This window comes from Bufo bufo, chromosome 4 (assembly GCF_905171765.1).
Source record: "Bufo bufo chromosome 4, aBufBuf1.1, whole genome shotgun sequence".
NCBI classification, from domain to species: domain Eukaryota; kingdom Metazoa; phylum Chordata; class Amphibia; order Anura; family Bufonidae; genus Bufo; species Bufo bufo.
The window spans coordinates 331073480-331088407 of NC_053392.1; the positions used below are offsets into that span (position 1 = coordinate 331073480).

General features: G+C 41.8%; 1 protein-coding gene across 1 annotated transcript in view; it reads right to left on the reverse strand.

Moving 5' to 3' along the window:
• The window catches only part of LOC120998230 (prolyl endopeptidase), a 138858-nt gene that overhangs the window by 1553 nt on the left and 122377 nt on the right, over positions 1-14928 (reverse strand). The window contains exons 13-14 of the mRNA XM_040428816.1: positions 14765-14896; positions 2090-2246 (exon numbers count right to left, since the gene is read on the reverse strand). Of these exons, the coding sequence (XP_040284750.1) occupies positions 2090-2246; positions 14765-14896 (289 nt within the window). The remainder of the gene's footprint in view (positions 1-2089; positions 2247-14764; positions 14897-14928) is intronic.

Below are 14928 nucleotides of genomic sequence, written 5' to 3' on the forward strand. Positions count from 1 at the left end.
ACTCACAAGCGGAGCCCCGAACGCTAGTGTGAAAGTAGCCTAATATGAATATCCATCAAGCTACACATTATATATTTATCTGAAGCCTTGCCCTACCTTGGAGCATTGTGAACCTTTCCTGAGAATAATGGATTATATTATAAAATTAATTTTCTAAAAGGATAACTGCCACTTAGTTTTATTCATTCTATATCTTCTGCAAAAATGAAGTAGTGACTACTGCAGTTCTATAAAAACTCATAATTTGAAAAATATCTAAGAAAATATATCAGTGGGTTAAGGGTTAAAAAACATTTCTAAGTCTTTGGGTCTTGATCAAAACAATAAGAGCCAGAATACAGGAGAAGTGGATGAGTGGCAAATATCTGCAGGAGTGGCAGACCTGAAGCAACAGATCATTGAGGAGGTCACAAAACATCCTACATCATCATCCAAACATCTCCAGGCCTCCCTGTCTACAGCTACAGTCATTGCTCAGGTCACCCAATGCTAATACAATAGGCAACTTAAAGCTGCAATCCAAGACTAATCTCAATGCTCATCTCATATATTCAAAAATGCTTGGATGAGCTCTAAAGTTCGATGGAGTCTCAAACTGCCCAACACAGACCCTATGTCTGCCATAACAGTCAACCATGGCAGTCACGGGGTGACGAATGTTCGACAAATTGGTGCCTCAGGACCACAATAAATTTAATTATGTCCTGTACTGGAAAAGAAATGAGAATGTTTGGGTATCTGTCTGTAAGCTTAAGCTTAACTGGGTATTGAGGCATGAAAATAACACAAAATACAAATCTACATCTGCATCACATTATGCACTGCTCGTTTCCATGGTTACAGACCACCCTGCAATCCATCAGTGGTGGTCGTGCTTGCACACTATAGGAAAAAGCGTCAGCCTCTCTGGTGGCCGGGACCTTGAGAGCGCACATAGGCTAGTATTTTTTCCTATATTGTGCAAGCACAACCACCATTGATGGATTGCAGGGTGGTCGTAACCATGGAAACTAGCAGTGTATAATGTAATGGAAAAATTAATACAGCCAGCAAAGGACGCAATATGGACAATCACAATACATTAGTAAGTGCCTTGTATTAACTTTCTCTACATGATAAATGCCACTTACTGAAGTGAGACAGCCCCTTTAAGAACACTTATTGCTGCTAAAGGTGGTATAACCATCTGTTAAAGGGGTTGTCTCACAATTTTTTTTTATAGCTAAATCCAACCCATACTTATAAACATTTTTATAAGTACATTACAAAAATCCAAAATAGTGTTAGAATAGTACCCCTTGCTGTGTTCACCTCAGCAAATGTGCCGTAGTGGACAGTCAGGCCTCTTAGAGAAAATGCTAAACAACTGACAAGAGAGCAGGACAACATTACTGTAAATGTAGTGGATCAGCATCTTCTCTGACAAACAGACACGGTGATGCAGCTTCAGAAGCAGCCGGTTCACCACATCAGGAGCACAGAGACAGGCAAGTCTGGGCAGGTGTGTCCACCTCAGCACATTTATTGGGGTGGACACAGAAAAACTGTTCAATAGAAACAACAGGTAGCGCTGTACCAACATTATTCTTGGAATATCTGAGAAAATAAGCATTTTTCAAATAAGTATATATATATATATATATATATATATATATATATAAAAAAAAATAATATGCTTTTAATTATAGGCTGCATTTAATTATAAAAATATTATTTGTGGGACTGTTATATTTTGAGAGCAAAATTGTTGTTGGATAAATTTGTTATTAAAAGTGACCTTGGATCATTTTCTGACATGTCATTGGTGGAGGTCTCTGCAATAGGACCATCACTTGTGACTAGTATGAGACAACCGTGCCGATTCCCTTCCAAAGATATACAGATAGGATTACCTTAAAACCCAACCCACCTTTTTTAAAGTGCCTTGTCTGATGGAAACTATAAGAAAGTCAGTGAGAAAACTGGCCTATTTCTTTAAATGTTCCCCACGATTTACACTGTATGCAACATTACAGAACAAAATGGTTGAACAGTACCATATCATTTATTATTTGTTTACTGAATCTACAATAAAATGCACAAGTCTTACTTGTATAGCCATTCAAAGTGTTCTTTATTGTCGGAGCACCCATAGTCTGTTGTCCATGCATGACCAATAGTGAACTTGTGGAACTTCAACATGTCCATAACACCAACTTGAGCAATGGCGCATCCAAACAGCTCTGGTCTCTGATTAGCACATGCAGCTATAAAATAATGTTAAACATTTTATACATTCAGATGCCTCATAAATCATGTATTGAGGTAAATGCTGTAGAACGTCCCATCAGGTCGTCTCTAACTCATTAACTGTACTATACCTTCCACGTTCATTTTCATAAAACTGTTAAGTGCAAATACATTAGGACCTTTTCCCGCTAAATACTTAGTGTAATTCCTCAAACTTTCCTATCACATCTGCATGGTGAAACACATTAGTACAATACAGTAATAGAAATGGGACATATGCACACAAATTATATTTTCCAAGTTAATTAAAAATATAACATGATGTTCTTTAAAAATGTTCTTGTAGGAGTTTTACAGCTAGCACAAGTTAAAGTGTACCTAACATTTTCTAAATAACTTGCATTGCAGATTCTTTAAGTAGAAGTATGGACCAGCCATGGTCCATGTTGCTTTTAACTGGCCATTAGGAGACACTGCATCCTGCTCTGTCTCCTGCACCCTAGGGGAACCAGCATCATTCTACAGGGCTGGATCACCTACTAGAACAGGGGGTCTTTCAATCCTCGTTCGGCCTGGAGAAGCCTGGCAGTACATCTGTGAGGGCACAGATAATGGAGGAATGTCCTCTTAATGTGCACAGTGCTTTCCATTCTTATATATGGGAGGCGGAACCTTGTTCTTAACCTTGGTGCATATTCCATGGGAGAAACCTGCATCTATCAGACATTTATAGTAGATCATATCCTATTAACTGTGGTGATGTGTACAGTGTAAGTGCTGGGAGGCGTGTATATCCCACCCAGATACCTCAGCTGGGTGAGATAACTGAAATCCAGAATCCTGCAGTGGTTTCAGCAAAGTGTAGTTTGCTGGGACAGTTGTGTCTAGATGTTGTTCTGGGCTGGAATTCATGTGGACTGGGGGATAGGTTTGGTAGTGGGATCTGCCAGTCCACACCCTTCCACCACATGTATTGTCTGTTGCCGGAGGTGATCGCAGGTGAGGCCTGCTGCTGTAATCAAGGAGTGCTCTGTGTGGTCTCAGCCAGGAGGGCTGAGGGGCCAAGAGGCTTTGTAAAGCCTATAGTTTGGGGGGCCCAGGGACGCCTACAGAAAGAGGGTTGCATGGTCAGAGTCAGGAGGACTTCTGGACCATCTCCCCCCAGCGTGCTGGTGTTGTCACAGCCTGGAGGCTGCTGGACTGTATATGGCTGAAGAAACCGGATCTAATCCCGTGTGTGAACGGCGCTCTATAGGTGAGATAGAGACAACGCGTGTATTAGGTAAAGCCCAGACGGGCAGGTGTTTATTTTCGATGTTTATGTTTGTGATGGTGCTGAAGTGCCAAAATAAAGCACCATTTGGACTTGAACCCCGTTGTCAGAGGAGAAGTCTGTGATTGAGACCCCCTGTGAGAGAGCGATCCCTTACATAACATACTGTACAACAAATGTACACTTTAGGCTACTTTCACACTTGCGTTCAGAGCGGGTCCGTCTGGTATCTGCACAGACGGATCCGCTCCTATAATGCAAACGCTTAGATCCGTTCAGAACGGATCCGTTTGCATTACCGTTTGCATTTTGTTCATGATAATTCAAACGGATCCGTTTTGACTTTACATTGAAAGTCAATGGGGGACGGATCCGTTTGAAAATTGAGCCATACTGTGTCAACTTCAAACGGATCCGTCCCCATTGACTTACATTGTAAGTCTGGACTAATCCGTTTGCCTCCGCACGGCCAGGCGGCCATCCGAACGCTGCAAGCAGCGTTCAGGTGTCCGTCTGCTGAGCGGAGTGGAGGCTGAACGCTGCCAGACTGATGCATTCTGAGCGGATCCGCCTCCACTCAGAATGCATTAGGACTGGACGGATCCGTTCGGGGCCGCTTGTGAGAGCCTTCAAACGGAGCTCACAAGCGGAGCCCCGACGCTAGTGTGAAAGTAGCCTAATTATCCAATTTACTGTTTCAAGTTGAAGGAGATTCACATCCCGCCATGAACACGTTTTTATGGTCAGTGACATCAGTCACATGTTCTGTCAAGAAAATTTGCTCAGGATGTCATTTTGGGCTCATTTTACATTTCATGGGAGACATTGATTTTATAGTTTTACAAGTAATATATTTTTTTTATTCTAGTAAAAAAGAAAATGGTTTTTAATTTATGAGAAATAATTCTACAGATGCCAGATTTTATTGGAGTGTCTATACATCAGGAATACATATATCCAGGCAGTATTTCAGATGAAATGAAAAAGGACAATAAACACCCTTGTACGTATATTACTGATAAAGGACAGAACAATGAGAAAGAAACCTTGAGGGAGCACTAGGATCCTTGAGCTTGGCTCCTAATGATAATGATAGAAACATCTGTGCAGTGAATGTCAGATCTGAAAACGTGTAGGTCAGCTCCGAACATGACATGTAATTCTGTCCTACAGAAAAATATAGGTCTTTTCTCTACAGAGTTAGCTCATTTCTAAGAAAAAACTCTCTATCCTTAGAAAAAAAAAAAAATATATATATATATTAAACCCACTGTGAAATTATCAATTTATCAAGTCGCAAAATGAATGAACAAGAGAAATGTAAATCAAATCAATATTTGGTGTAACCGCCCTTTGCCTTTAACTGATTCACGCATTATCTACGTGATAATGTGTGAGGGCTTGTATGGATCGGGCCGCTGTAGTCCTTTAGGCTCCTTTCACACGGGCATGTTTTCCGCGCGGTTGCAATGCGTGAGGTGAAAGCATTGCACCCGCACTGAATCAGGACCCATTCATTTCAATGGGGCTGTGCACATGAGCGGTGATTTTCACGCATCACTTGTGCGTTGCGTGAAAATTGCAGCATGCTCTATATTGTGTGTTTTTCACGCAACGCAGGCCCCATAGAAGTGAATGGGGCTGCGTGAAAATCGCAAGCATTCGCAAGCAAGTGCGGATGCGGTGCAATTTTCACGCATGGTTGCTAGGTGACGATCGGGATGGGGACCATATCTTTATTATTTTCCCTTATAACATGGTTATAATGGAAAATAATAGCATTCTTAATACAGAATGCTAAGTAAATTAGGGATGGAGGGGTTAAACATTTTTTTAAATTCACCTCATCCACTTGTTCGCGCAGCCCGGCTCACCTTCTTTCTTCTTCGAGGACCTGGGAGGAAAAGGAACTTTGGTGACGTCACTGCGCTCATCACATGGTCCATCACCATGGTGATGGACCATGTGATGAGCGCAGTGACATCACCAAAGGTCCTTTTACTCCCAGGTCCTCAAAGAAGAAGAAAGACGAGCCGGGCTGCACGAACAATGGATGAGGCAAGTTTAATTTTTATTTTTTAACCCCTCCATCCCTAATTTACTTAGCATTCGGTCTTAAGAATGCTATTATTTTCCCTTATAACCATGTTATAGGGGAAAATAATAAAATCTACACAACACTGATCCCAAACCCGAACTTCTGTAAAGAAGTCCGGGTTCCGGTCTGGGTACCAAACATGCCAATTTTTCTCACACGTGTGCAAAACGCATTAAAAAGCTTTGCACTCACGCGGAAAAATCACGCATTTTCCCGCAACGCACCCGCATCTTTTCCTGCAACGCCCGTGTGAACCCAGCCTTAATCCCTCAGATCCCGCATTCAAAAGCAATCACGGCATCTGTGAGGTAAGGCAGTGAAATTGCGGGGGTCCCGATCAGTTACCATGACAGCCTGGGGCCTGCTGAGGCTTCCCAGGGTTGTCATAGTAACCTAGAAGGAGGCACAGCTCAGCAGGGAGTACGTCAAATTCCCATTCTCCCTAAGGTCTTATTCACAAGTCAGTGATCAAATCTGTGAGCAGGTGGTCAGTGATTCACCCGTTTTTTGCTGTCCGTGTTGCATCCCTGTTTCACTGTCACTGAACAGCTGAAAAATAATTTTCAAAGAATCTCTTCTTAATGATCCGTGAAACACGATGCAACACAGATGGCAATTGGCTATTTTCGAAGGTTCGGTGGCCCCATAAAAATTTATGAAGGGTGGCCGCGTATGCATCGTGCACCCCCCGGAACTTTGCAGTCTGCTCTTGCGACATAGGTGCGGGTCCCACCTCTATCAGACAATGGGGGCATGCCATTCCCGTACAGCATTAAAATGTATTGGCTCAGTGAAGCCAAACTTCGTCCCGTCTGAAGTTGCACAAAACTTTAGTGAATTACTACTGTACTCCTATCTGCGTATTTAAATACATTTTAACCACTTCCAGACCCGGCCATTTGCCCCCTTCCTGACCAGGCCTAAATTTGCAAATCGGACATATGTCACTTTATGTGGTAATAACTTGGGAATGTTTTTACTTATCCAAAGCCATTCAAAGATTGTTTTCTCGTGACACATTGTACATCATGTTAATGGTAAATGAGTCAATATATTTCATCTTTGTTTATAAAAAAAATCCAAAAGTTAATGAAAATTTGAAATAAATTCACTGTTTTCTAAATGTGAATCGCTCTGCTTTTAAGACAAAAAGGTGATACCTCATAAAATACTCATTAATTAACATTCACCATATGTCTACTTTATGTTGGCATAATTTTGGTAATGTAATTAAATTTTTTAGGACGTTAGAAGGTTTCGAATTTTAGAAGCAATTTTTAAAATTTTTAAGAAAATTTCCAAAATCTATTTTTTTAAGGACCAGTTCAGTTCTGAAGTCATTTTAAGAAACCCACATAATAGAAACCACCCATAAATGACCCCATTTTAGAAGCTACATCCCGCAAACTATTTAAAACTCGTTTTAGAAATGTTGTTAACCCTTTAAGTATTCCACAGGAATTAAAGCAAAAACAAACCTCAATATTTATTACCCTGATTCTGCAGTTTACAGAAACACCCCATATGTGCTGTATACCGCTTTATATTATGTTTTTTGGGAGGTGAGGTGACAAAAAAAAAAGCAGTTTTGCCGTAATTTAAATATATATTTTTTTTAACGCCGTTCACTTGATGGGGTAGATCATGTGATATTGTTGTAGAGCTAGTTGTTACGGACACGGCAATACCAAATAGGTCTTTTTTTTTTTAGGTTTTACACAATAAGAGCGTTTTGCCTTTTTCTTAGAGCCATTTATTTTTTATTTTTCGGGCTACGGTCTTGTGTGGGGGCTCATTTTTGTTTGTTTTAAAATTGTTTTTATTGATTTTACAACAGTAAGGACATCTTTACTTGCCCTACAAGGGCGCAAATATAAGAATGCATCTGATATAGTACAATCAAATGAGAAAAATCAGGTCTCAGAATAAGGGCTCATTCAGACGGCCGTATGCTGTCCGCAAAAATACTGATAGCTATCCGTTTTTTTGCGGATCCGCAAAAAAAATGAAACATGTCCTATACTTGTCCGTGAAAATCAGGACATGGCCCCATTGAAGTCTATGGGTCCGCAAAAATACTGAATGCTATCCGTTTTTTTGCGGATCCGTTTTTTTGCGGATCCGCAAAAAAACGGATAGCATTCAGTATTTTTGCGGACAGCATACGGCCGTCTGAATGAGCCCTAACAAACAAAAAGAGGAAAGGAAAGGGAAATAGGAAGGTCCGAGGGAAGAAAGGGGATGGGGATTGGGGGGGGAAGCTTCCATTATGTTGTCAAGTGGTAGGACTTGTTCCAAAGAATTAATGTAATGCTACCTTTGATGTTCACGAGAACCATAAAGCAATGCCCATCAGTTTGAAAAGCCCCTATAATTCTTCCAAGGTTGCCAGATCGCCTCAAATCTGTGTGGTGTTCAGGCTTCCCAGTGAGCTATCTGCTCAAGGCGGTATAATTGATCGCATCTATTGATCCACTGTTTTATTGGGGGTATCTCCGTCTTTTTCCAGTAAACTGCAATGAGTATTCTGGAAGCTGCCAGTAGAATTTTACTCAACTTTTGCGCATCTCTAGGGCACCTGAGATCCCCGAACACCCCAAAGAGACACACCTTCGGAGAGGCTGGGAATGGCATCTTACAAATCTCAGATAATACCTTACATATCTTCTGCCAGTAGGAAGTAATCTTAGTGCAACTCCACCACAAATGGCTGTGAGTGCCTACCTCATGGGGCTCATTTTTGAGGATGAGGTAACATAACATTTTTATTGCTACCCTTTTGGGGTACATACGACTTTTTGATTGATTAACATTATGTTTTTTGAAAGGTGAGGTAAATAACGTTTGACTAATATATTTTATTTTTTTACAGCATTCACCTGATGGGGTAGATCATGTGATATTTTTATACAGCCGGCCATCACGGACGCGGCAATACTAAATATGTCTTATTTTATTTTTCTATTTTTAACATTTTTTAAATGACTTAATTTTTTTTACATGTGAAACTTTTTTAAATTACTTTTTTTTAATGAAAAACGTTATTATTATTATATTTTTTTTACACATTAGGTCATATACAGTGGGATGCGAAAGTTTGGGCAACCTTGTTAATAGTCATGATTTTCCTGTATAAATCGTTGGTTGTTACGATAAAAAATGTCAGTTAAATATATAATATAGGAGACACACACAGTGATATTTGAGAAGTGAAATGAAGTTTATTGGATTTACAGAAAGTGTGCTATAATTGTTTAAACAAAATTAGGCAGGTGCATAAATTTGGGCACTGTTGTCATTTTATTGATTCCAAAACCTTTAGAACTAATTATTGGAACTCAAATTGGCTTGGTAAGCTCAGTCACCCCTGACCTACATACACAGGTGAATCCAATTATGAGAAAGAGTATTTAAGGGGGTCAATTGTAAGTTTCCCTCCTCTTTTCATTTTCTCTGAAGAGTCGCAACATGGGGGTCTCAAAACAACTTTCAAATGACCTGAAGACAAAGATTGTTCACCATCATGCTTTAGGGGAAGGATACAGAAAGCTGTCTCAGAGATTTCAGCTGTCTGTTTCCACAGTTAGGAACATATTGAGGAAATGGAAGACCACAGGCTCAGTTCAAGTTAAGGCTCGAAGTGGCAGACCAAGAAAAATCTCGGATAGACAGAAGCGACGAATGGTGAGAACAGTCAGAGTCAACCCACAGACCAGCACCAAAGACCTACAACATCATCTTGCTGCAGATGGAGTCACTGTGCATCGTTCAACCATTCGGCGCACTTTACACAAGGAGATGCTCTATGCGAGAGTGATGCAGAGGAAGCCTTTTCTCCGCCCACAGCACAAAAAGTGCCGCTTGAGGTGGGCTAAAGCACATTTGGACAAGCCAGCTTCATTTTGGAATAAGGTGCTGTGGACTGATGAAACTAAAATTGAGTTATTTGGCCATAACAAGGGGCGTTATGCATGGAGGAAAAAGAACACAGCATTCCATGAAAAACACCTGTTACCTACAGTAAAATATGGTGGTGGTTCCATCATGCTGTGGGGCTGTGTGGCCAGTGCAGGGACTGGGAATCTTGTCAAAGTTGAGGGACGCATGGATTCCACTCAGTATCAGCAGATTCTGGAGACCAATGTCCAGGAATCAGTGACAAAGCTGAAGCTGTGCCGGGGCTGGATCTTTCAACAAGACAACGACCCTAAACACTGCTCAAAATCCACTAAGGCATTTATGCAGAGGAACAAGTACAACGTTCTGGAATGGCCATCTCAGTCCCCAGACCTGAATATAATTGAAAATCTGTGGTGTGACTTAGAGAGCTGTCCATGCTCGGAAGCCGTCAAACCTGAATGAACTAAAGATGTTTTGTAAAGAGGAATGGTCCAAAATACCTTCAACCAGAATCCAGACTCTCATTGGAACCTACAGGAAGCGTTTAGAGGCTGTAATTTCTGCAAAAGGAGGATCTACTAAATATTGATTTCATTTCTTTTTTTGTGGTTCCCAAACTTATGCACCTGCCTAATTTTGTTTAAACAATTGTGGCACACTTTCTGTAAATCCAATAAACTTCATTTCACTTCTCAAATATCACTGTGTATGTCTCCTATATGATATATTTAACTGACATTTTTTATCGTAACAACCAACGATTATACAAGAAAATCATGACGATTAACAAGGTTGCCCAAACTTTTGCATCCCACTGTAAAACCTCTGGGTGACATTTAACTTAAATTTTTTTCCCCACTATTGATTTCTCCTGTAACTGGGGCTGACATAGTAGCCCCAGTTACAGAGGGAATACATATTCCCCAGAGAGGCTGTACAGCACTATCCCGCGGTCACATGACCACTGGGCCGGGACAGGAAGGGGCACATTGTTTCCTGGCTGTATACACAGTGCTCGTTCAGTGCTGTGTATAGAGCGATCTAGAAAGCAGGGACATCCAGAAACAGTCCCTGCCGTCACTGAAAGCAGCTCCCCGACACAGCAGCCGCACAATTTCCATGCAGCTACCATCTCTGAAAGGACGTCATAAAACGTCCGATCAGAGATAAACCCGACCGCCCAGGACGTTTATAGTCAATGGGCGGTCGGAAAGTGGTTAAAATAGGAATCGAAGTGGACTTTGCAAGTTTTACCTGAAGAAGGGGACCTGTGATCTACGAAATGCGTTGTACGTTGCCAAATAAAACACCTAACACCTGTGATGGCTTTTTGCGCTGAAGGGTAATTTATCCTATTGCTGTTTCTTCCTCCTGGGAGATTAGGTGTCAATTTCTGGAGGCACTATACCTGCTGGCTGCATAACGCACAACCTTTAGATCACTATACCCTATCTTCAATAGTGTTATACCTGGGCTCAACCTGGACGTATGTTGCACCTTCTTTTTGTTTACACAATGAACCTTGCCTTTTATATTATAATCAGCTCAGGACTGGTAGAAACCAGTGGGACCCAGGTATAGCCATCTGTTGTTCAAAGAAGTCTAGCCAGAAGAGGTCTTCTTAGAAGAATTGCAGGCAAAAATCCATACCTTCAACATGGAAAGAAGGCAAAGCGACTCAACTATACATGAAAACATAGGAACTGGGAGGCAGAAAAATAGCAGCAGGTACTTTGGACTGATGAGTCAAAATTTTTAATATTTGGCTGTAACAGAAGGCAGTTTGTTCACCAAGGTGCTGGAGTGCAGGCCAATAATGAGTAGCTGTAGGCAATAGTGATGCATGATGGAGGTTCCTTGCAAATTTAGGGCAGCATTTCAGGAAATGGAGTTGGGGATTTGGTCAGGATTAATGGTATCCTCAATGCTGAGAAATACAGGCAGATACTTATCCATCATGATATAACAACAGGGAGGCGTTTCATTGGCTCAAAATGTATTCTGCAGCAGGACAACAACCCTGAACATAAATCCAATGTCATTAAGAATTAGCTTCAGCGTAAAGAAGAACAAAGTCCTGGAAGTGATGATGTGGCCCCCACAGAGCCCTGATCTCAACATCATTGAGTCTGTCTGGGATTACATGAACAGACAAGAGGATTACATCCGCAGAAGATCTGCGGTTTGTTCTCCAAGATGTTTGGAACAACCTCCCTGCTGAGTTCCTTCAAAAATTTGTGCAAGTGTACCTAGAAGAACTGATGCTGTTTTGAAAGCAATGGGTGGTCACAGCAAATTTTAATTTGATTTAGATTTTTCTTTCGTTCATTCACTTTCACTTTATTTTTATCATTTAACAAAATGCAAAGTACTAACGCTTCTTTTATTGAAAGCATTCTTACTTTGCAGCATTTTTCCACACCAGTCGAAAGGGCCCTTTACATGGGCCGAGAATCAGCCAGATAATCGCTAAGGAGTCATCAAAGAAACGCTTGTTAGTGATTATCTGGCGGTGCAAAACACTCATTCAATGTGTAATCGCATAATTTATGCAGTCACAAAAATTGTTGCTTCCTTCCCGACAATCGCGTGCAAAATTGGCCTGTCTAAAGGGACCATAACATTTTTGCACAATATTGTATATATATATTCTGGGATTACTATGAGTTTAACAGACATGCTCACGTAGTTGCTTACCTCATGTACACCCCCCCCCTCCCATGTTACTTTTTCTAGTTTGGACTCTCCTGACCAGTTTTCACCATTGTAGCACTGCCTGTTGCTGTATCCAACCAAACCCATGATGCACTTCTTTTTCGCCACAGCTCCAGCACCGCTCCTAACAACACCCGGCTAGTTATAAATACACTCCCCTATCACTGCCCTGTTGCTGCTTCTTACATAACAGGAAATGGTCATGTGATCACAACCCAGAACGGGAGATAGGAGCAATAAAGGTAAATGAAATACATTACATAATTACAGCTGCCTTCATAAGTGATTATTTTAAAGTAGGTTGATGCAAACCAGAATTAAAGTTAAGACCATCTACCTAGTATTGTGTAAGTCCCCCTCATGGCATCAAAACTGCTCTGACCCATCAAAGCAATGACTCTACAAAACCTTTGAACGTGTCCTGTGGTATCTGGCACTAAGACATTAGCAGCAGATCCTTTAGATCAGGCATGCTCAGCCTGCGGCCCTCCAGCTGTTGTAAAACTACAACTCCCACAATGCCCTGCTGTGGGCTGATAGTTGTAGGCTGTTCGGGCATGCTGGGAGTTGTAGTTTTGCAAAAGCTGGAGGGACGCAGGTTGAGCATGCCTGCTTTAGAGAGTGTCTGTCAATCCCATATTATATTCATCCGACCCAATGCTGCAATCCACAGAAAAATAGCTTTTATTAAAAACATAAATTTGCTGTCAAGTGCACAGAGTGACTTGGGCCTGCCCTTGGGGCACTTAACAGCTAATTAACATATTAAATTCAAATGTATATAGATTTTTGGATTGCAGCATCGAATTAAGCACATAAAAATATCATTATAATGTGGAGAGGCCACCCTACCAGATATCATGCCCAGTTTAAAACTGATTTTGCTTACCCTTTAAGGTTTTTCCTATTTGGGACCTTTATGGCATATTGACTAGAATATGCAGTTAATGTCTGATACGTGTAGGGCCTGGTCCTATCTCCAGAATGGGGCCCAAAGTGAATGCATGCACAGCCACCCCTACATCTAAAATAGTTGAATGCTGATTCGGCTGTTTTCAGAAGTGCCATAGCAGCTAATGGAGGGGTGGCCCTGCATAGGGGGTTGCTCTCTATTCACTGTTTTGGGACTTCCGAAAATAGTAAAGAGCATTTGCTCGGCTGCAAAGTGGCGCCTCCATGTATCAGGCCACTGGTGAAGAGCCCACAGAGGCTGACCATGCAGTTGCTATGGGGCGTGTTAGTTTGGGAAGCCCGACTAGGCTAAATAGCCATGCCCCCTTTTCAACATGAATACACGCCTCCCTTCCTCCTTGGCCCTGCTGCCGCCACCTGTCACAGTCAGCCAGATCCACAGCTGGTCAATAAGCAGGCCGATGCTGTGCTCCCTGCACTGCTTATTGGTCAGCTGAATTTTAGGCATGGCCACCTGACCTGTGCTGCTCTGCCTGCCTGATGCATCTGGCACCAATACAGTGAGATGAGCAGGAAAGCATTGTGAGAGAGCGCCCAAGTAAGTACAGCAGCGCTTCAGTGCTCTGACCTCCTGTCCACTGATCTGGAGAGCTCCTGGCCTGGATAACTGGACTCTGGAGAAAGAGAATATGCATCCAAAAGCAAAGGTCCCACTCCTGAATTCTACACTCAGCAGCACATTCATGGTCTTACTGACTGTTAATGTAGTCACTCACATACTGTTCTGCAATGTGCAGGGGAGGGGGACACAGTGTGTCAGTGACCATTTGCACTCAGTGTGCTGCGTCTGCTCTGCTGGGTGTGTAATGTGTGATTCGGGGTGGAAAGGGACAGGGTTATGGTTGTACTGGTGTTTATATGTGTGCATATACATTGTCCTATTAGTAACAGCCTATTTCTAATGGGGCAATGAGGGGCAGGGACTGCCATGTAGATGTGTAGCACAGTGAAGGCACAGGCTCAGGAGTTAAGCCTGTGCCATCAGCTGTTGGTGTCAGCTAGTTTCAGTTTCGCCATTTTAACCCTTTAGACGTTGCATGCAGACATAACAAACGTAATGCACATAAAATTTACCAATAACGTTCTTATTATGTTAGTGCAAGGATTGTACTTTTTATTGGGGTGGGTGGGGGATTCTGTGCTATGGGGCCTCATGATTTCTGTGCACGCCCCTGGATCTGGCTTATTTTTCCAGCACAAGTAAGGCAGAGTTCACAATTCAGTAATGTGGTCAGTTACTTCCATCAGTTATTGTGAGCCAAAACAGTAGTGAAGCCTACTCAGAGAGGAGGTGTAATGATATGAAGTGTGAACACATCCTAAGGTGATGCACATAACAGACCAGGCAACCTTTTTTCATTGATCCATGGCCCAGTTGTGATGCTCATGTGCCCATTGTAGGGGATGTTGGTAGTAGACAGGGGTCAGCATGAGTTACACTGTCCCAGATGCAATGATCTGTGTGTTTTGACACCTTTCTATTGTAGGAAGAGTGTCTGTTGCAGATATAGTGGATAAGACTCACATAACCCTAACAGCATAGTTTTAGCAAAAGCGAAGTACATAAAACAACATACCAACTAAAAGGCCACCATTTGAACCTCCATTGATGGTGATTTTCTGTGAAGTGGAGTACCCTTTCTTCACTAGATACTCAGCAGCACACTGGAAGTCATCAAAACAGTTCTGCTTCTTACCCAAGATACCAGCTGTAAAAGAAGGAAAAACATAAATGAATCAT